General features: G+C 45.2%; 1 protein-coding gene across 1 annotated transcript in view; it reads left to right on the forward strand.

The window, feature by feature from the left end:
* LOC143110007 (MAM domain-containing glycosylphosphatidylinositol anchor protein 2) overlaps nt 1–24000 on the forward strand; it is a 203066-nt gene that overhangs the window by 165674 nt on the left and 13392 nt on the right. Inside the window, exon 11 of the mRNA XM_076272827.1 lies at nt 7851–8028. Within this exon, the coding sequence (XP_076128942.1) occupies nt 7851–8028 (178 nt within the window). The remainder of the gene's footprint in view (nt 1–7850; nt 8029–24000) is intronic.

A 24000-nucleotide genomic window follows, 5' to 3' on the forward strand; every position in this document is an offset into this window, starting at 1 on the left:
GTTACCTATCCTGCTTATATTCACACACACACACACACACACACACACATGCACACACACACACACCACCTCACTTAAACACAGTCTGCAGATGATAAACTCATGACATTGAATGGTAGCTCTAGCTGTCTATCGTGGTTTGATCTGCCACCTCCCTGTCTCTCACGTCAGATCACTGTCGGTGTCTGTGTGTGTGTGGTGTCTGTGTGTGTGTGGTGTCTGTGTGTGTGTGGTGTCTGTGTGTGTGTGTATATTTGTGTGTGCTTGTGCTTGTAGAGAGAGTTGTGCACCTATCCAGCAGTAGAGCAGACAGGCTTACTCAAACTGCTTTTAAACCACAATGTAGGAGAGTTAAATACTGACCTGGAGCTCCTGAACTTTCAACATGCTGGAGCATGAAAAACCTTTCAAAAATAGCTTTTAATAGTTGGTAGTTGGAAATAATTCACCACAGAGCTCTTTCAGATTACAAAGTGGATTCACCCATTTGTGGAATGCCAAAGTCCTCCTGCTCTGTGTTCTAGCCTCTAGCTTTTAACAGTATTTTACTATAACAGTATTTTAGCAGTATTTTAACAGTATTTTAGCGGTATTTTAACAGAATTTTAGCACTATCATGAGCTCTAAACCTTAAAAACATCATCTGCCACTCCAAAACCGAAAGGTTAAGACAGGTCAGCAACAATGTCGGTAGCTACTGGAGAAAGTAATGTTTCTGTAATGTGAAAGGTACAGTACAAGCACGGAGAGTAGAGCTGGACTGTTCTTCCTCGGGTCTCAACTCCAGTGGACATTGACAGACTTTCAGTCTCTCTGTCTCATTTGTGTTGTGCCCTTCCTTGGTTGTTTCTAAGGCCAAGGACAAAGTCCAAGGCCTGCAGATATCTCCATTATTCTCAGAACATGATGTCCACATACTGTCTGGGTCACAGCGTTCATGGTATTCTCACTGCATCTGTTCTCTTGAACAAAGCAATGGGTTCACAATAGTGCTCCTATGGCCGAAGGACAGATCTGAAAGACCCCAAAGGGTTTGCTGCTGCAAGACACACAACTCTCGATTAAAAAATATTCTTCCTGCAACACTGAAGCCGAGGTCGTACAATGACCACAGTCATGGTTATATACAGCTTGTTATACAAAGGACCATTTTCAAATACGTTTTTATCCCTCACAGGCAGTGGCACCGCTCCCACCACAAAGCAATTCTGCTTAGGGCACCGAAATGGCCAACAGCGGCACTGCTCACAGGGCACAATACAAACACGTCCCTGGCGGAGATCCATCTGTATCTCCATGTGAGGTGCAGTTACCGGTTGTCTTCATCATAGTTATTATTTAGAACTTGAGTTGTCTTTTGACGGCTCATGTTTTAGCACCTTTGTGTTCTGACGGCTCGTGTTTAGCTATGTTCTGCGTTCTGATTGGTCGTGTTCAGCAGTTCTGTCCTCTGATGGCGTGCGTCCAGTAGTTCTGTTTTGTCATTGGTCATGTTCAGCAGCTGTGTCTTTTAATGGTATGTGTTTAGCAGTTCTGTTTTCTGATTGGTCATGGTCAGCAGCTGTGTCTTCTGATGGCGTGTGTTTAACAGTTCTGCTTTGTAATTGGTCGTGTTTAGCATTTCTGTTTTGTGATTGGTCGTGTTCAGCAGCTGTGTCTTCTGATGGCGTGTGTTTAACAGTTCTGCTTTGTAATTGGTCGTGTTTAGCAGTTCTGTTTTGTGATTGGTCGTGTAGGTGTTTCAGTGAGATGCTCAGCTCTCTTCCTGCTCTTACTCTCATGCTGCAGCACACCTTAGAAAGCTTAGCACTGCCACAGCAAGGCCCTGCAGCCAGCAGAATATCTACACAGATGGAGTGGTAGAGAGAGAGAGAGAGAGAGAGAGAGAGAGAGAGAACCACAGGCCCTGATTGCCGATCCTTTCTGTAGGTTCAGTTGGGGATTGAAAAGAAGAGAGACAAAAAAGAGGGAGAGTGTGTGTGAGAGAGAGATTGATAGAGCGAGAGAGAAAGAGGGAAGTAGGAAGAGAGATATAGAGACTTACAGGTCCTGATAGCCCACATCTAATCCCAGTAGCTTCAGCCATTGAGGACCGAAGGCAAGAGAGAGCAACATAAGAGACAGGGAGGAGAGGAAAGAGGGAGAGGAAAGAGGGAGAGGAAAGAGATGGAGGAAAGGAGGAGAGACTTGGAGGAAGAGTGTCCCTTTCTGCTCTCTGCTGTACACACAGGTATGAAAAGATGCAGAGATTAGTCCTGAAAGAGAGAGAGAGAGGTAAAAGAGCCAAATAGAAGTCCTCAGTGGTTGGCATTCATCCGTGTAATGTGGTCTTCATTCAGTGCCACGGCTCATCTGCTGAATATGTGAGTCCTGACCCGGCTCACCCTGTCCACCTCTCTGACCAAGAAACCCCCTGTGCACAGTCTGGGCTAGAGAGAGAGAGAGAGAGAGAGAGAGAGAAGGAGAGAGAGAGAGAGTGTGAGTCCTGACCTGGCTCTTCTCTCTGAATAAGAAACCCCCTGTGCACAGTCTGGACAGCAGACAGGAGGGTGGGAGGAGAGAGAGAGGGAGGGAGGGAGTGTAGGAGAAGAGAGAAAGATAGACAGGGGATAAAATGAAGGAGGAGAGAGACAGACCGAGGGAGAAGGGAGGCTGAAAGGAAAGATGTTTGGGGAGCAGTGCTGTGGGGCTGGAGAGTGGTGTAGTGATGCTGAGGTGTAGTGATGCTGAGGTGTAGCAATGGTGAGGTGTTGTGATGTGATGGTGAGGTGTAGTGATGGTGAGGTGATGTGATGGTGAGGTGTTGTGATGTGATGGTGAGGTGTAGTGATGGTGAGGTGTAGTGATGGTGAGGTGTTGTGATGGTGAGCTGTAGCAATGGTGAGGTGTTGTGATGTGATGGTGAGGTGTAGTGATGGTGAGGTGTAGTGATGGTGAGGTGTAGTGATGGTGAAGTGTAGTGATGGTGAGGTGAGGTGATGGTGAAGTGTAGTGATGGTGAGGTGAGGTGATGGTGAGGTGTAGTGATGGTGAGGTGATGGTGAGGTGTAGTGATGGTGAGGTGTTGTGATGGTGAGGTGAGGTGAGGTGTAGTGATGGTGAGGTGATGGTGATGGTGAGGTGTTGTGATGGTGAGATGTTGTGATGGTAAGGTGAGGAGAAGTGCTGTGGTTCAACGTGATGGCAGTGTGGTAGTTGGTGTGGTTCTTGTATTATTTTGTGGACAAATTAAAGTGAAATGTGTTTACAGAGGGAGTTTTGGATATCTTATTTTATCACTCCATAAATCTGAAAAACTGTCAATAATTTAGCTTCTTTTCCCGAAATTTCACATACGCACACACACACAAACTGATGAATTGACATGCAAAAACAATTTTGCTTCAATGTGCTGTGGTATAGTGTTGTGCCGCACGGCGGTGTGGTGTGGTGTGGTGGGAAGGGGAGAGGCAAGGAGAGTAGGGCTTCTCAGCATGTACTGTAGAGCAGAGTGTGCTCTGCTTCACCACATTGTGCCGCGCTGCACCGCTCAGCATCGGGTCAGGCCTGGCGAGAGCTATTTATATCGGGCTGCGCCTGCTTCAACACCGACCCCCTCACCCACCCACCCACCCACCCGCACTCCCAACCCCATCAAATCATTATGATCTTCAGCGTCTCAGCGCAGCCTTTGAGTTAGCGGTTAGCACTAAGGCCTAGTGGGCCCACGCCTCAATAATGGATGATCCAGTGTTCTGGTGCGCTGCCGTGGTGTGCTGCGCTATGACGAGACCGTTGGAGAGGCAGGCGCCTTTGAATGGAGAATGAAGGCTTAGTTGAAAGGCTCATTTGAAGCCCCCACAAAGCTCCAATCAACTCCACCATCAGACGCTACAAACCAGGCAGCAAGCAGCTCTACACACACAAACACACATGTACACACACATACACACACACACACACACACACACACACACACACACACACACACACACACACACACACACACATACACACAAACACATGCTCCCTACCTCTTCCCCTCTTCCTCTTCCACCACTGTCTCTCTCTCTCTCTCTCTCTCTCTCTCTCTCATTTCTCTTTTCTCTCTCTGTCTCTCTCTCATTTCTCTTTTCTCTCTCTGTCTCTTCTCTCTCCGTCTCCCCCACCTCTGTCCAATATATGTTTCTCCTACTCACTCAATAGATCTGTCAGTCAGGAGCAGATTGCTCGCCAAGGTTACACTGAGAGTGATCAATACTCACCACATGTGTGTGTGTGTGTGTGTGTGTGTGTGTGTGAGTGTGTGTGTGTGTGTGTGTGTCTGTGTGTGTAAGAGAGAGTGAGAATAATTCCCATGCTGTTTTTGTGTTGTTTTAAAATGTGCATAAACTGACTCTTGCAGTCAGATCAAAATGTACAGTACTGCACTCAGGATGGCAGAACAATACAAAGAAACAGTGTGGAGAGATCTGAACTGAACTGTAATTATGGAGAAATACGGGAAAGGCATCGATAAATGTACAGCAGATGAAATGGTAGCCGAGAGAGAGGGAGAGAGAGAGGGGGGGGGAGCACTCTATGCATCAGAGCTGCAGATGTGTGTTGAGACTTAAAGTGAGGTAATTAACTCATTACAAGCTTAGTGGTTAATTGAAACTTCAGACAGTTAACTGTGACCTGAAAATTAACACTCCATACCCTGGAAATATATATCAAAGGTATTAGATCAGGGGAGAGGGACAAATTACTTGAAATTGCTATGCTAGCTAATTCACCTCAGCAAAGACTAAATCAGCATCTTTGATCATGGCGTTGCCGTTTTTGGCATCGGAGCTATAGGAGCCCAATCACCTGACCTGCAAGTGATATTGACCAATGACCACAGTAACCAAATTCATTCCACGTACACTGATTGTCTACACAGGTGCTTGATTGAAACCAGCCAATGGGAAACAAACATCTTAGACCGCTCTAGACCCCCTACCTACCCACTAGAAATAGCCATCTCAAGCCAATTAGTGGCAATGGGAGTGTATTATAAAACCCTCCATCAAGTCTACATCAGTGAAGGTTAAGAGTCCTGTGCAAGATATTATTTGTTCCTACAGTATGTAGCATCTTAACTTCATGGCTGTATTTGTTAACTTACAATAGCATAGCAATGAAACTGACATTAGCAGAAAACCACAGTACATCGAAAAAAAAGGTAGACATACATAATGCAACATATGTGTAGGTCTACATAATATAGTGAATGGAAAACATAAATAAAACATGAGATTCAGCTCTATACACACATAATAAAATGTGTAGCCACAGAGAAATATTCTGTGCATATCTGCAGGTATGTGCTGTTGCTGTTACGCCAGAAAGACTGAGTTGTACACACATACACACACACGCACGCACACACACACACACACACACACACACACACACACACACACACACACACACACACACACACACACACACACACACACACACACACCAACATTTTGCGTCACAACACCATCAGGGTTTGAGAGTGCAAAGACAAAAGAGAGCAGTGAGCCCAAGAAAAAAAGAGACCAATCAAGAAAGAGCCACTTCAGAAGCAATTTGAAGGCCATTTCATATTTTTTATCCAACGTACTTGTAAACACCAAAAACACTGTGTGTAGCACAAGATAGCTAGATCATTAAATGCAACATTTTGACAAATTCTGTTAAGAATTGTGGGTGTCTGGCTAGTATTTAATTAGCCATGGAAATGCATTTAAAGATGACCTACAACTATCTACAAAAGCACACTTTAAAAATGTAAACTATGTTTAAGGTTTGCTACTTTTCAAGTGGAACTTTTCATGTTCAATAAGTTAAAACTATTGAACTTTAAAAGGTACCTTGAGACATAATGTACATGTGAAAACAGTGAGACAATTGTACTCTATCTAATTGATTTGCACCAGACCAGTGTGCTTGAGTCCAAGCTTCAGTGGAACATTTTCTTCTTATAAGTGGGGCACATTGCCATGGAGACTTAAAGCCCCCAATAAAGCCTCACTTGGTGAGAACCTCTTCAAACACCTGAGTGTGTCAAGACATCTGCTTGTGTGAGCAGTCAACTCAAGCCACAGATGTGCACACAAAGGTATTTCTGAAGCACATTTTTGAAAAACGCTATGGTGAGGATTGCGCTGTGACTTAAAGGGATATTCCACCATTTGAGGAATTACACTCATTTTCCACCTCCCCTCTAGTTAAACAATTGCTTTTTACTTCTCTCCAGTTCATCCAGCCGAGTCTGGCGATACCACTTTTAGCTCCAGCCTAGCATAGATCATTTAATCGGATTAGACCATAAGCATCTCGCCTGCTAGCATATAAGATTTCCGGTAATTTTCACATTTAAAACTTGACTCTTCTCAAGTTAGAAAGTGTAATAAGAGTAACAGAAAATGTAACGTGGTGATTTTCTAGGCTGATTTGACATGGAAATATACTCTCATTCTGGCGTAATTATCTGCTGCAGCTCAAACTTGTTGGTGGAAGGCCTCCGTGATATCATTGTGCTGCTGCGCCCATGGTACGTTCGCAACGTTCCTTGGTTATTACGCCGGAATGAGAGTAGTTCCATGTCAAATCAGCCTAGAAAAATGGCCACGTTCCATTTTTACACTTTCTAATTACACTTCCTAACTTGAGAAGAGTCAAGTTTTAAATGGGAAAATTACCAAAAATCTTAGTCATTTTTAAGCGAGATGCTAGCAGGCGAGATGCTAATGGTCTAATCCGCTTCAATGACCCATACTAGGCTGGAGCTAAAAGTGGTATCGCCAGACTCAGAGAACGGCTGGATGAACTGGAGAAAGGTAAAAAAAAAAAATGAACTTGAGGGGAGGTGGAAAATGAGTGTAATTCCCCAAATGGTGGAATATCCCTTTAACCAAGAGATTGTCAGTTGATTTTTGTGATTATTAAAAATGATCAAAAAATGCTATATTAATTCAGTGTGAATATACCATGATATGAATGTTAAAATGCTCAACTTGCTAAATGCTGCTGTTACACCCACAGTCAAATTTACAGACCCTCTCCACACATCCTATCCACACACACACACACACACACACACACACACACACACACAGTTGGGCAGCCCAACAATGTCACCTCTGCCAGCTGACGCTTCACACACACTCACAGCAGGAGAAACTGTAAGAAAGGTGTGCAGGACAACTACAGAGGCTTGCAAACACACAAACACACACACTCACACACACACACAACCACACACACACGTTGCCATGTTAGCCACACATGTTGCCACGTTGCATGTTAGCGATCACACACACACACACACACACACACAACACGTGTGTGGTTGTGTGTGTGTGTGATCGCTAACATGGCAACCCCTCCAGCTGCAAACGGAGCAACAGTGCTGATGGGTACCTGTTTGTGTGTGTGTGTGTGTGTGTGTGTGTGTCTGTGTCATAACTAAACTATTTTGACAAATTATGTTTTTAAATTGAACTCTAAAAGGCACCTTGAGACATATGTACATGTGAAAATAAACCTTTACATTTGAAAACAGTGAACATTTAGAGACTCTCCACACATCCAATCCACACACACACACCACATACACACACACACACACACACACACACACAAACATAGGTAAAGATTTCTAGCCAGTGCAGTAGGGCTCCAACAATGCCACATCTGCCAGCTGATGCTTCACAAACACTCACAACAGGAGAAACAGGTGTGCAGGACAACTACAGAGGCTTAGTCACACACACACACAAACGCACAAACACACACAGTGTGTGTATGTGTGTGTATGTGCTATCTCACTCCCTTCTCTCCTCCACCTGTAGACGGGGCAGCAGCGCTGGTGGGAGCAGGAGATCCCAGTGGAGGCCCCCATCAGGAAGGGCGAGCTCATCACCTACAACCTGACGGAGCTCATCCGTCCGGAGGCCTACGAGGTGCGCCTCACTCCCATCACGCGCTTCGGAGAGGGAGACTCCACCGTACGCATCGTTACCTATAGCGGTGAGCACTAGACCACTCTTCACTCTCTTACAATTAGTCAATATATTAGTCTCTTATTACGTGAGGAGTTAGTCCACTCTCCACTTCTATACAATGCATTATTCTTTACCTATGTCTTGCGTTACTTTAAATTGCTTTGCCTTGTCTTTCTTTGCCTTGCTATGCCTTACTTTGCCATGCCTTACTTTGCCTTGCCTTGCACCTCTTTTCTTTTGTTGCTTTGTTTTCTTTGTTTTGTTTGGCTTGCTTTACATTGGATTTGCGTGTCTCTTAATTTGGTACTCTCTGGTACTAATTTGGTACTCTTTGAGTTGTTCTTTGTTAAGTTGTTTTGTTTTATTTTGTTATGTAGGTTTATTTTGTCTCATCTCTGCTATGATAGGCCTGATGCTGAATGTAATGTTGATTGGCACCATGACAGAACTGTCAGGAGCAAGAAGCTGGTTTTGTGATCTGATGGGCTTGCAGTAATGTAGGGTGACACCCAGGAGAGGGGAGGCGTCTCCGCTGATGTTGGTGCACCCAGCGTCACGCTCTTGTCTCAGTGAATTGCCGATTAACACAATCTCCAAGAAAAATCAAGTTTGTTGAACTTGTGCCATTTCTAAACTCTGACTGACTAAAATAATTATTATTTTTGTTCTACTGAAATTTGTGTCTGAATAAACCATGAGCTGAGTTTTAGGCTAGAGGCTATTGGACGCTCTACAGCAACAACAACAACTAGATGTAACGCAGAGCGGTACAAAATATGACTGCCGCCCAGTCCAGCACATTTTTTCCACAAAAAGAAATCACGCTGAAAGGCCTATATGATTCTAACTGTCTCACTAAATTGCATTATCCACACTCAATTCTCACTGGTATCTGCTAGACAACAAGTACCAAAACATGATTAGTTCATAGATTTTACATGTAAAATTCATTTTATACAACCCCACCTCCATCTTGCCTGTTCATAATTCTGAGAAATTCTTGATTGTTTGTGTTATGTTATGTGTGTGGGTGTGTGTGTGTGTGAGTGTGTGTGTGTGTGTGTGTGTGTGGTCCTTATATGGGGTAAAAAAAAAAAATTTTGGAAATGTTTAACTCTCACCCCCTAAATGTGTTAGGATATCAATAAAAACACACTGTGCAAAATTTTGAATTGTTCCCACAATATCTAGAGGTTGCTCAAGGCCTTTGAATATTTCCGGAATCGCTAATGTTTGCAGAAATTGTACCATTTAAGAACACAAAAAAAAAAAATGCAATATTATGTTTAATAACACAGGCACTGTGGTAGTGTGGTAAACAACATACAACATCCAAATCATAGAAAGAAAGAAAGAAACAAACAAACAAACAAACCAAAATCACTTGTCATGCTTGTATGACGTAATGACAGAATGTTGAACTCTACTATAGTATAGTATCATCATATTGTACAGTTGTACACCTGAGACGTCCATTTTCACTCTGGGCCAGAGGAAAGTCTCTATCTTATGGATTCTTGAGATGAATGAGTGCATCCTGAATCCTGCAATATCAAACAGGTCTCCTAACTGGTCTACAAAGGCCTCTACATTGGACTGCTGAGTCTTGGAAGTTCTCTTGGCATTTTTCTTGGCTTCTGCCATTTGTCCTGAAGTGTTTCCAGTTGTTTTATGGCATGATGTTGGGGACGAACGGGAATCCTAGCCTTGTCCTAGAATACCAAGACTTCTTTTATCACCGCTGTTGCACTTTCATGAAGTTTTTTTTCAATGTTTTATGTGATACCCTTGGATCTGGCCCTTGAGTCGTGGATCTGCTCGAGGTTTCTTCCTATATGTATCTTCAATTCTAGGGAGTTTTTCTCGCCCCTGTTACTCATGGGCTCTCTTTAAATGTTTAACACTCTGTAAAGCGTCATGACACATGAGTAATGTTTTGCCGCTCTATAAGTGAAATTAAATTGAAATTGATATTACAACACACATGAAACCTGCTTCTTGGAGGGTAACTTTGTTCCAGTTATTTCAGTCTCTTCTGATCCGAGTAATCATATAGCGGACTTGCTTCGTGTTGCTTCAGCCATTGTCTCAGTGTATATTGTCTACTGTGCTTCATTCACATTGAAGTGTTCTTGCTTTGAAAGACATATCACAACTAAAACAGGAGTTGCTATGAAAATTGCTCACAACACCATATTATTGGGAAATACCGGAATCAGCAGATGAGATCAGCAAATCATCATTGTAAATTTGCATGGACAATATGGAATTCCCATTTTAAGATTCATTAGGTGATGTAGGTAAAACCACCACATGTGGTCACCAATAATCAATACACATTGTCATTGACTGCATGGTCAAATAAGTCCACTGCTGTCATAAGCTTATATTATTAAACAATTATACATGCTAGCACAATGTATCACATAATACGCGAAAAATCCCAAATATATGCACATTGCACAATATGTGTTAAACTTCAAAGGTCTTGAGCAACCTCTAAATATTGATTAATATTGATAAAAATTTGCCCAATTGTTTTTTTTATTTATTCAAACATATTTGTGGGGTGAGAGCATGAACTTTTAAAAGTTGAAAAATAAGGACCACCCTGCGTATGTGCCTGTGCATGCAAGCGTACATATGTCTACTGTGTATGTGTCATACGTATGATTACTGTGAATGTATGTGTGTGTGTGTGTGTATCTGTTTGTGCACATGTGTGCACATGAAATGGGTTAACATGACCCCTGGAGGCAAACATACAGAAAAAAAAGGTCATCCTAGGCCCTACAGTTCTCAAGATATTCACAGAGAACTGTGTCTGCCCTACCCTCCTTTCGGGGGGTCCAGTCCAGCGGGGGGGCTACAGATCAAAACGAAAAATGACGGTTCCATGCTATCCATGTGGGGGTACATGCCCACTAAGTTTTGTGTACCCCGGTCTTTCAGTGTCCCGGGAATCCTTGTTGGTGTACGTCACTAAATGTACAAATAAATTATTTTATTGTAAGGCCCCCCATGAACGAAAGTACACAAAACCTGGCATGCATTCGGAGGGTGTCATAATGATCCTACACTTTTAATTTCGTGCAGTTTTGACCTTGTCAGCCAGAGATATTGTGGTAAAAACACCTAATTTTTTGCTTTTTAATTTTTAACTAGGTGGCGCTATACATGAAATAAGTGGTAATAGGATGGGTTGACGTGCCCCCTTAAGACCAACATACATAAAAAAGGTGGACCTCTTAGGCCCTACGGTTCTCGAGATATTCACAGAAAACTGTCTCCGGCCACCTACAGGCCAGATGGTGTATAGTAACATAAATTAATTTATTGTGTGGCCCCCCATGAACGGAATTCCACAAAACTTGGCGTGCATACAGAGGGTGTCATAATGATCCTACACTTCCAATTTCGTGCAGTTTTGACTATGTTAGGTCACAATTCAATTACAAAACCTCATTTTTTGTGTTTAACTAGGTGGCGCTATACATGAAATGAGTGGTTATGGAATGGGTTGACATGGCTCCTTGAGATCAACATACCAAAAAAAATGGTCCTCCTAAACCCTACGGTTCTCGAGATATTCACAGAAAACTGTGTCTGCCCTACCCTCCTTTCGGGGGGTCCAGTCCAGCGGGGGGGCTACAGATCAAAACGAAAAACGATGGTTCCATGCTATCCATGTGGGGTTACATGCCCACCAAGTTTTGTGTACCCCGGTCTTTCAGTGTCCCGGGAATCATTGACGGAAATTTGGGCATGCGAAAAAGAAAAAAAAAAAAGAAAAAAAAGAAAATAAATCTGACTAAACCTATATGACCGCCGCTTCGCTGCGCGGCGGTCATAATAAGAGCAACATACATTAAAGGAGAATTCCGGTGTGATATTGACCTAAAGTGTATTGAAACATGATACCGAGTGTGAACGTATGTCTCATAGCCCATCTCGGCTTGTCCCCTGCACTCCAAAATCTGGCGCTAGTTAGCCGATGCTACCAACAGCTTTTTCAATTGTGGTGCTTCGGCATCGGGCTAGCCATGCAAATAAATCACTGTTTTACACCATTTACGAGGCTCAATGTATCTCCACACTTTATTGGTAGACTTCCCAGGGCCCTGACATTTAAAACGAGACATTGAGAACTTTGAAAAAGTACTGGTAGTTTACTTACAAGACGATTTATACAGACAGTATCTTCACGAAGTTTAGCGTTTGCAGCCATCTTGAATTTAGTCACGATAAGTCGAGCGACGAGTAAGAATGAACAGGTATGATAAGGGATCAGATTCCTAAAATAATTCAGTGGAAATGCATGGATTCCAGTTTCTTCCAGTAGCAGCAACTGGAATCCATGCATTTCCACTGAATCATTTTTGGAATCTGATCCCTTATCATCAGGGATGATTGTCTTCGTGTCAGGATGATTCGTCTGACACGAAGAGCGGGCTAGTAGACGGAGCTTGAGCTGACCGATATGAGATGTAGTGAGATAGGTATTGGAAAGGCTGAAGATCTGAGGCGGAGTTAAATATGAATATGGAGTGTCCTTTTCGGAACTGATCGGTTTTACTCTGTTTGATGGTAAACCGAATAGTGTCTTGGTCTAGCTGCTCTAGGTCTGCGATGCACGGGTGGACATCGGAAATGAAGAGAGACGAGGGGCATGTAAACTCGCTACATCTCAGCAGCCCAAAGAAGGCCAGTATAAACATAACTGAGATGGTGAAATCGGAATGTGTTGATATGAACCCTTTGCGAAGGGTAGCGAGGCAGGTGGCGAGAATGCTTGGGGTAATGGGAAGGCGGGAGTCTTGGGCGACTGGCTGTTGCCTACGGATACCTTTGATTAACAAGCCTATCCTGGTGTCGGAGAAGGAAGGGCATTCGGAGCCGTGGAGGAGTTTGTAGACGAAATGAATGCCAGCTAGGTAGACTCTAATGGAAGAGACTTTGATCCCGAGTGCAGTGTGGGCGTAGGTGATAAATGAAGATATGGTGACTGCATCGAAACTGGGAAATGGTAGTGAGTGCTTTGCATGGAACTGTTTGAAGCACGACCAGGCAGTCCAATAGGACTGCAAGGTCCTGGGTGCGAGGGCTTGGAGGGCTAGGTCGGCCGTGATGGGCTGAAGATAGCTGAGGGGGTGGTTTATAGGAAGATGGTCTCCGAAAAGCTGGGGAGTGGAGTAGGGTGTGGGTCCGCCTCTGGAGCCAAGCTTCTGAATCTCTGGAAATTAAGACGAGAGAGAGAGTCAGCAATTTCGTTGTGGCAACCGGGGACGTGTGCGGCTCTTATAATGAACTGGTAGCTGGCTGCTATCCAGATTAGACGCCTAATGAGAGGGGAAAGCGCAGGCGATTTTGAGCGCGAGTTATTTATAACGTGCACTACGGCTTCGTTGTCGCTGTGGATTAGCACGCTCTTGGAGGTCCACTCCTTCCCCCAGAGTAGGGCTGCAATGACTACGGGGTAGAGTTCGAACACGGCTGACGATTCGTTTTCCGTTATTAGCTCTCTGAACTCTAGTGGCCAAGGGGATGCAAACCAGCGCCCTTTGAAAAAGCCTCCGAAGCCTATTGAGGGGGCTGCGTCTGTGTACAGCTGGAGGTCTTCTGGAGATGATTGGCAGTCGTCGTAGAACATGCACAGACCATTCCATTCCTCTAAAAACATCCTCCAGAGTTTGAGATCGGCCAGGCACTGGGCATCTAGGGATACTACGTCTTCGAGAGATGGGGTTGCTGAAGCGCTGTTTAGGAGATGCGAGATGAAAGGGCGGCCCTGGGGAATGATTCGCATGGCGAAATTGAGGTGGCCTAGAAGCGAGAGAACTTCTTGTTTGGTGTGGGATGGTGAGGTTATAAACTCGTTCAGCAGTAAAGAGATTCTGTCTTTTTTCTCTTTAGGGAGAGATGAAGAGAATTCCTCGGTATCTAAAATGATGCCGAGGAATTCGAGTCTGGATAAGGGACCGCACGTCTTCTCTTCTGAGAGTGGGACTCCCAGTTTGTTGAATACGTCAACTAGCGTAGAAATGCCTAGGGCCGGTGGGTAGGAATGGGGGATAACTACGAGAAAGTCGTCCAGAAGGTGAACGATGAATGGGAGATTGTAGTTATTTAGGAGGATCCAGCACAGGGCTTCTGATAGCGTATCGAAAATTTTGGGACTGCTGCGGCAGCCGAAGGTGAGGCGAACTGCAAAATAGTATCTCCTATGCCATTTGACTCCGAAGAGGTGCCAGAATTCTAGATCAATGGGCATGACTTTGAAGGCTGAGGTGATGTCCGCTTTAGCTAGCCAGCAACGTCTGCCTGCCTTTTTGATCAGCGCGATAGCGTTGTCGACGGAGTGGTAGTGCAGCGAGAACTCTTCTAGTGGAATCAGACTGTTAATGCTGGGAGTGGTACTATTGTGCGGAGCTGAGAGATCGATGATAAGTCTCTTTTTTCCTGAGTATTTGCGCGTAGCTACGCCTATGGGGTTGATCCTGTAGACTGGGAATGGAGGCTTGGTGAACGGACCGATCATAAAGCCAGATTCAACCTCTTTGTTTAGGAGTGAGGTGACTACCTCCGGATCTTTAACGGCAGATTGTAGGTTTTTACAGACGAAAGACTCTGTAGGTCTTGCTAAAACACCTGGATGGAACCCGTGCGTCAACCCCGAAGTCAAATAGTCGCAAAATCCCCTATTAGGATTGGCCTGAAGTTCTGAATGGAGAGCCGGAACAATGATTGGAGTAGAGAGGTACTTTTTAAACTTTTTATTTATGTTCTTCAGTGCGGAACAGACTGTCTTGGCATGGGCGCCTGCGCAGTAGCTGCAGACGTGGAGGTAACGGCAGGAGGATTGGCGACACTGGGCGAAGTTAAATTTTCGGCAGATTTCGCGACCTTTCCAGAAACGCTCGTCCTCTTCCCTGGCTTCTCTTGCCGTAGCATCGGGGATGCGGGGAACATAGGATGAGGATTTGGGGGCTGTGGAGCTGGTGCTGGGGAGTTGATGGTCGGGGTTGACGAGTGGACACTCGGCCGCGCCGTGGCTGGGGCTATTGCATAGGGGACAAGCTGGCTTGAGTCCTAGAAAGACGCGGTTATGTAGCTCCATATCGAGCGCGCCCCAGTAGGGGTTTTGATTCCAGATGCCGACTCTGGCAGCGCATTTAGCTGAAAACAGTCGGTGATAGGTGTAGAAATGGGCTCCCCCGTAGGATACGGCTAGGCCAGCGATGATGGCCAGGTAGTCGTTCAGCTCTTTGCGTCGGCTGGGGAAAGCGAAACAGATGACTTCCGTGTAATTAGTGAAGGCTACGGTGAACTCGGGAAATGACAGGGTTTTTGATGCTGGGCCAGAATGTTTTAAAGAAAACACCAGTTCGCCGCAAACTAGATCCCGGTTATGAGAGGGAATGGGAATGGAGGGAAGAATTGTAGAAAGGTCTACGTCTGCACCTGACAAGATGAGGTTCCTGGTGGACACTGTGACGGGTGGTGGTTCGAATGCTGCAGCGTGAGGAGGCGGTGGCAGGGCCTGTGCTGTGGCTAAGGAATAATTTTGCAGCCGGAACGGGACGTCGTGGTCCGAAGCACTCGCTGAATGCTGATGATGATGACCCGCTGCTGCGGGCTGGTCTAGCGCGGAGCCGGGGAAGAAATGGGAAGGGAGAAAAGGGGGGAGGGAGGGAGCGGTCGCTGACGCGACCGGAAGGGGAGCAACCTGGGACAGGGTCGCGGGAGGTGGGACGGGGAAGGAGAGAGGGTTAGGGGGGAATAGCGACGCTGTCACTATCGGTGCCGGCTGAGACCAGGTGCTCGCTAACTCGTTAGAGATGAGGGGAGCTAGCGAGGGGAATCTTCTAGCTGACGCCTGGTGATTTGAAGCGTGCAGTGCAGACGTGGCTCCCGGAATGGAAAGGGGAGGGGGAAAAAGGGGGAGGGAGGGAGCAGCCGTCGGAGCGACTGGAGGTGGGGCAGCCCTGGACCGAGTCCTGGCTGGGGGAGGTGGATGGGGGAGGGAAAGAAGGGGTGGGGGGAGTAGCGACGCTGTCGCTACCGGGGCCGTCTGGAGAAGTGGGGTTGGACCCGGAAATGCGGTGGAGATGCGGCGGGAAGAAAGTCAGCGGGAATGGGCCTGAGCCGCTGACGTGGCTGTGGCTGAAGCAGCGGAATGATCCGCTCTGAAGCGTGTGGTGCCGGAAGGTTCTGTCGGCGTGCCCGGTTCGCGAGGTGGCTGTTGGTGTGTGCTTCGTCCGGCTGAATGGCCGGCGGAAGGAACCGCGCCGGGATGCCAGAAAGAGCAGCCTGCTTCCGGGTCCGGGGAGGAAAACAAGGTAAGGGAGCGAGAGGGCGAAAAGACCGGGCTATCCGACTGTGTTAGAAGGCGGAGGAGATGGAACTTCCTGTCCGACCTACGGAACGCGATGCCGCGGGAATGGAGAGTGCTGCGGATGCGAGCCACTGTCCAGTGGGTAGGGTCGTCGCCTTGCTGGCGCTGGGACCTGGTGCTGCCGCGAGTTGAGGCTGCTGAGCGGGAAGTACTGCCCCGCACGGGGGCAGGAGAAGAGCACCTTCTGCGACCCTGTGTCCTGGGTTCCCTACGCTGGCGGCGAGGGGAACGAGAGGGATTATTTTCGCCCGGCGGAGGGCCCTGGGTGTCGGGTGTTGGTGGGACGAAGTTGTCCTCCAGATCGCTGGAAGAGGCGTGGATTTCCAGTTCCATGTCTTGTCTTTAGCAACGATACGCACACTGGTTGATTTCTCGAACGTCTGAGCGTGTGACGTATGGAAAAGGAGGTCGGCTTAAATAGGCCTACCCTGCGGCGGCAGTGGGTGAGTTAATTGCTGTCAATCAACCCGAAGGCTCCTCCCGAACTTTGTTTAGAAAACATCATTTATTTGCATGGCTAGCCCGATGCCGAAGCACCACAATTGAAAAAGCTGTTGGTAGCATCGGCTAACTAGCGCCAGATTTTGGAGTGCAGGGGACAAGCCGAGATGGGCTATGAGACATACGTTCACACTCGGTATCATGTTTCAATACACTTTAGGTCAATATCACACCGGAATTCTCCTTTAATCTCTGTGACACTTTTTCTTTCGCACACACAAGTAATAAGTAAACTCACTTTAATTTACTAACACACTTTAATTTGCACACACTCACACACACACACACACACAAACACTGGGTGACTGCTCTCTTCCTTCACTACAGCACACACACTCACTCACGCACACACAGACACACTCACTCACGCGCGCGCATACACACACACACATCTTCCTGTTTCCTGGACAAATCAGAGGGGTGCTTCAGCAGCTCTCTGGCAGAGCAGGCTAATGTGTTAAACACATCTCACATCTCACATCGCCACGTCAACACTCATGCTATGACAGGCAGGGTTAAAAATACAATCTGAAGTCCAATACTTTCAGCAGTATCCAGTAGTGTTAGTGAGTGCACGTGCACACACACACACACGCACACACACACACACACACACAAACATACACACACACACACACACAGATACACACACGCATACACGCACACACACACGCACACACACACACACACATACACACACACACACACACACACACATAAACATACACACACACACACACACAGATACACACACGCACACACGCAAACACTAAGCGCTTTCAGACATACAAAGCGCTTTCAGACATATGTTAAACGGTGGGGCCGTATATCTGAACGACATAACCGGTCATATGGAAGTCCGAATTTACGGTGTTTATACTACTCCCCCCCTAGTATTTCCTCCGGACATTATGTAAATCTGCTGTGTCTGAACGAGGAGTAGAACATGCGGTTAAAATTCACACCTAGTGAGAGGGCATGTTGGTGACGTTTCTTTCGTGCGTCCATGTGGTTAGATCTGACTTAAATGCCAGTGTTATGATGGAGTGGCATAGTGCTGTCCAGAAAATCTTCGACCTGGAAAGATGCAGACATCACGGAGCTACTGTCCATGAGGGCATACAACATTTTGATAGAACACCTGAAGGGAACACGAGACACGTTAGCCTACAACTGCATGGCAAGGACAAACGAATTCAAAAGACTGAATCATCATAAGCAGAAGGCGCTGAAAAGGCAGTAGCTACAGCGACGTCGTTGACGACAATAACAGGAGTATTTAATAAATTGTTAGCCAACACGGTTTTCTGTTCATTGATAGCCTTCATGACCTGCTGAGCTCGCGGATATTTGCTGAGCATATGCCTAGAGAAAATGAAAACGAAGAAAACCCAACTTTGTTCCAAGCTTCTTACGTAAATGCGACACATAGGGAGAGGATGCTTTTGGAAAAAAATAAACCATGAAAAAACGAACAACTTCACTGTTATTAATGTTAGTATTTTGTTTGTTGCTTAAAAACGTTGTATGATCTTGAAGTCTTGAGTTAGCCTACTGAATTGGCTGGTAGCCTACCATAAAGTTTGTGCATGCTCTCTCTCTCCAACGCAAACCAGATTTGGGGTTCTATAGCTAATTCTGGTACATAACGTTGAAAACAGATAAATGTGTTTATTTGAAGCACACATACAAGGGTAGGCTAGGTCAATTTCAAGTGCGCACTTACGTGACTAGCCTACTTCAAGTATTAGCCTATGCACAATAGATTTCTCTTCTTTAGCCTACATAATGCATAGGCTACACTAACAAAAAGCAGCTGTGACAGGCAGCGGCCGCATATATTCTGCGTCATATCTCGCATCTTGTGAACTCTACAAGCCCCCACCCCTAACTCGACAACCACACGGAGATTCTGTAATGTGCGTGTATGTCGTTCACACATACGTCCGTATAAGGTCAGTATTAGGTCCGCAGGTTAGCATCATATCTGAATCATCCGAAGGGTAGGACCTCCGTTTGACAAACCTCCTCATATACTCCGGAGGTTATATCTGAAAGCGCTTACTTACAGTATAAAGACAGTATTATCAATATTCAAAATTGACAGAAAGATAGCACACTATGTGTGGGTTCTTAAGAAAAACAGGTTTGCACTGATGTAATCCTGCTTGGCTGCCTTAGAGTAGGACAGATGCTATCAGTGGATATGGGCCACTCTGGCCGGTCAAGTCATTAACTATACATGACTGCTAGACTGAAAGAACAAATTGGTTGGACATTGATAAAACTGTAACACTGTGATTTGCCAAGGTATTTTCTCGCAAACACACACACACACACACACACACACACACACACACACGACAACAAGGTCATTCTCTGTCTGACTCTCTGGGCCTGATGTACAAAAAATTACTGCCAAATTACCGCATGCTTCTGATGCTATTTGCACCTTAAAACATGTCATCTTACAGTATGTACAAAGCAAACCGCACATGGATGATGGCGTCTTCCACTTTTTTGCATGGCACTGGAGTGCAGAATGGCAAACTGCACTTTTTCTACTCGTGCATACAGTATGCATTTATGGGACGGTCGAGGGCAAGGAAGGTAGGAAAAGGGGAGAATTGTCCAACAACTAAAGAGGAGTGCAAGTGCCTTTCTAATTTTGCACTTGCACTTTCACTTTCACGTCATCAACTTCCCAGTCTCCTAATCTAGGGTATTAAGCAGGGGCGATTCTAGACCTAGAGCTTTGCTGGGGCACAGGCCCCCAACTCCCAATACATTAAAAAACAAAAAAATTAACTGTGCGCGCAATATGAAATAAATGGCTAGCCTGATTTGGACCATCACATATCTCCCCTAGGCTCCCCCGACATCCTCCTCCATACTCTGAATAGTTTTACGTCTAGCCCCCATCATGTTCTCATCCGTTTCTTGCCTGTCTCTCTCCTCCTCCTCCTCCCCCTGCCTGGTACTGGACTGCCCAGCCTGTGCTCTTTCTCCCCTCTCTTCTCCCTCTCTTCGACCTTTTTCTCCTCCTCCAGCACTCTCTCCCTCAATTGTTGTAGCAGCCACTTTCCAGCAACATCCAAACACATATAATTAGGCCTATACTCACTGCATGAATTTAATAGGCTTTCCTACTAACACAAGGGAAGCTTATTTTTAGTCAAAATTGAGATATACTTCCCTCCCAGGCAAGGGTCCTATAGACATCCTGGCAATACTGCAGTTCTTTGTAGCTTAAATAGCCTACTAAAGCCTTCATACTGACTTTTGGTGATAATTTGCAAATGTAGCCTATAATAATCTACACAGTGGCTATTCTGATTCTTAGGCTACATTTGCAAATGCAGTAAACTTATTTAAGTTTGGCATTAAAACATTAATCAAATCACAGCACTGGCTATTACCAGCATAAATGTTAATGTTACCGTTAATGTGGGCAAAATTGTCATACCTCCCTCATCCTCCTCATCTCTCCTCACTGTTCCTCTCCCTCTGCCTCTGTTCAGGAAGAATTTTCTGATGTCCATCTCTGAATAGTTTATCAGAAGGCTATGTTTAGTTTTACAGTAGGACAGCTTCACAAACAGTATAGGCTACTTTTACAGGACTCTCTCTACAGTATACGTATAAATCATTATTAATTGTCCGCATGTGTGCATGCAGCCTACTGTAGCATGGTGTGTGTGTGTGTGAGAGAGGTAGAGAGCACAAGCTGGTAAACTGTTGCTAAATTTAGGCTACAATGACGCTAAGCATTAAAAAACAGATGCTAGTTATGTGGGCAACACTCTCTAACAGCGATCAACTTGTCATTTTTTCTGTCAAACAAGTTGTGAATTTGTTGTAACAGGGGACGACTTACTCTGCTCAAAGTGATGTAACTAGCTCCAGTGGATTCCACAGTGTATGTGTGTGCACTGCAGTACAACGAAACACTCGGAAGAATCATGTGAACGATTTTCATTGGTTGTTGCGTTCAATCTTACCCAGCTACAGAGGTGCTATTTCCTGATTGGCTATTAAGGCCCCTTTCTTTATTCCTTGTTCTTTATTGGCTGGTAAGTGACAGGCTCGAGCCATGATTAAAGCAGGCACGGAGATGCGCTCATGAATACCGTTTCCAGCTAGAGCCGCACTAGAATTTTACAGGGGCACTGGAGACTTTTACTAAGGCACGTGCCCCAGTGAATAAGGTCTAGTGACGCCCCTGGTATTAAGTCTGTCATAACCTACAGTATGTGCAGTACATAGTTTAGAGTATTTGAAGTGGAGTAGAACTACTGCTATATGTCGCTGCTTGTTGACATCTTATTATCAAACTACATTTTTGAGCTTTTTTGAGTTTAGCTATGGGCACTGCGAACTGCGTTAGAGGGTGAAGACGTGCAATGGCGACGCTGTTTAAGTAACCGTGTGAAAGCTTAGAAAATTCCATGCAATATGGCGAGGCACAACATTCACTTTCTGCGGACAGAAAAACTCGCTATTTGTGCTGTCTTTGTACATTGAGGCCTCTGTGTTGTAAAAGCATTTGCAGTTTGTCAAGCTCTGCTTGCACTGCCTGCCTAACCCCCTCCTGGGCAAGTCATATTTGTTTTCCGTAGCTAAGACCCAAAGGCATCCTGGGAGACTTGAGTGAGCCCATGGTGCCCATTCATGTATGCCTTGTTTATTGTAAGGAAAAACACAAGTAAAGTACAGCTAAGGTTTTATCTTTATACTTTGTACAAAAAATATCAGACTTTGCTTTTCTTCTAACTCAGGCTCGATTAACATTATTCTCCTCCCTTCGCAACGAGCCATGTGTGTTCTATGAAATGACCCTACCACTTTGCTTTTGACTGTTTTTTTCCCTCGTCCGCACCTGCATGATGCCTTGGATAAACCCATCTGGCAAATGACTTTTGTCAGGTGCATAAACACATTCTGTTTTGTTCTTCATGGGCACCTTGATGTTGGTTGGTTGAACAGTCCTCCCTGTTTTAGAGGAGTCATATACAGTAGAATTGTGTAGGATTGGCAGCCACACAGTTTTTTTCCAGTGACTTTCATTGTATTTTACACAGCATGGTACAAAGTGCTATGTCTAGAGAGCTGGCCCTGGTTTTAGGAGCCAGTGGATATCTGGACAACAAAGACCGTAGGTGTTCTTGACAGTATGTCAAAATGGTTGGTCCTTCACATTCTGTTGCTATTTTTCTAGTTCATTTTTGAATGTTAACTAAAAAACAAACTTCACACAGCATGAAGGACAAAAGGTCGTTGGATCCTCCACCCTATTCTCTTTCTTCCCTGCAATCTTTCAAATATCTCTTCTATGAAGTCAGCAACAGCACCAACGATCCTGTCACGCCTCCTTCAGGCAAATACCACTACACACCAGCACACCAACCCTTTATATTTGGTGGGCATTTGTGAAGCAGAAAGAGAGAAAAAACCACCCATTCCATTTTCAACCATCCAGTTTTTGTGTAATTTAATACATTTTCGGTTTCCGCACACGAGACAGGCTAAGTCTCTGGCGTTGAAGGTGGTTTTGTCCTTGAGATGGACTTCCGACACCTTCAGGTCTTCAGAGGAATGGTGATTCATCCCCCTGCACCGAACTCTTAACTGTTCATTGTCTCCTTTGAAGATCCCTGTTGCTCTCATCTCAAAGTGCCACTGATGAGTATCTTTGAGATGTGTTCGAGACGTTGAACACAGTCAAGTGGGTTTTTTGGTTAAAAGGATTTCCGTTTTTTCTCTCTCCTTGGCCTTCTGTGACACACCGCTGATGGATTCTAGAGCTTTGAGGTTGAAAATATACTCCATTAAGGAACACATTATGACCCCTGTGTTTCCAAAGAATGAAGAAGGTGGTACCATTAATCCAGTTTCAATTTATTCTCAATGCCTGAACTCATTTTTGATGAAACATTTTATAGAATTTTATGAATATAATAATTGTTACTGCCTAGTTATGTAACTGTACTCTATTTTTAATAATGTTTTGACAAACACATCTGCTAATTGAAGTGAACTGTAACATTTTACAACGGTAGGGAGTAGGCACACATACAGTACACAGAATTCCCTCTGCATATCTGTGTGTGTGTGTGTGTATGTGTGTGTGTGTGTGTGTGTGTGTGTTTGTGTGTGTGTGTGTGTGCTTTGTGCATATGTATATTTGTATGTAGTAGTGTGTGTGTGTCTACTATGTGCGTGTGTATGTATATTTGTATGTAGTAATGGGTGTGTGTATGTTAATGTGTGTTTGTGTGTGTATGCCCTTGCTCAGTGTGGTTACACTACTCTTAATGCCAGTGGGATCAGGTGCCTGAGGCCCGAATCCCCTGGCTGATATTCCATCTACACGTGTTTGCTTTGTGGGAATGATTTGTTATTAGTTGATTTAATCGAGTGGATTAAAATCAATTCAGCTGGGAGCGATGGACTCGATGCGGCGCGGAGCGTTTCATAAATCAGTGCGGCGGTAACAGAGTTTCTCGGGGCTGGACGCGGATCATCCATTCCGCCCGGACGCGGATCGATCATTAAGAGGCCCATGCATCTTCCTGGCAGCACAGATTGGGTTTGCCTCCGCAGAGGCTTGGACCGCAGGCTAAGTGCCCATTCAAACAAACTGCGCTTGATAGCCTCAACCTGCTTTGAGCTGCCAGAGATTACCCCTTTCAGACATTGGCAGCCATTAGTGCCTCACTGAACAAGTCCAAATGCAATGACGACTGGTATGTTCAGGACAAACATACCAAAACATACATACATACTGTACATACCCAACAAACATATCTAACGTTTGGGTGGATTATCATGAACATGCCCAAAGTCAAAAAATGACTTAACGCATGATTCAAATTGGGACCAGCTTATTTAGTCCATGCCCAAGTCCCTTCCACCGAGTCATGTAAAAAATCCTGCTGGCAGACAGACACACGGACATCCCCCAGCAAAAGCATTAGTAGGTGAAGGACTGACCCTTTAAGACAGCAGATTGTGGACACCTGCTGTGAGCACATTGATTTAAAGAGAGGTGTCAACTTATTAATAAGGGTGCAGATGCATCATGAACAGATGAGCTTGAAG

The sequence above is a fragment of the Alosa pseudoharengus genome, unplaced genomic scaffold (assembly GCF_046254945.1).
Source record: "Alosa pseudoharengus isolate Yale_2024_CS ecotype anadromous, Long Island Sound unplaced genomic scaffold, YU_APseudo_1.1 YU_APseudo_1.1_scf_7, whole genome shotgun sequence".
In the NCBI taxonomy this organism is placed as follows: Eukaryota; Metazoa; Chordata; class Actinopteri; order Clupeiformes; family Clupeidae; genus Alosa; species Alosa pseudoharengus.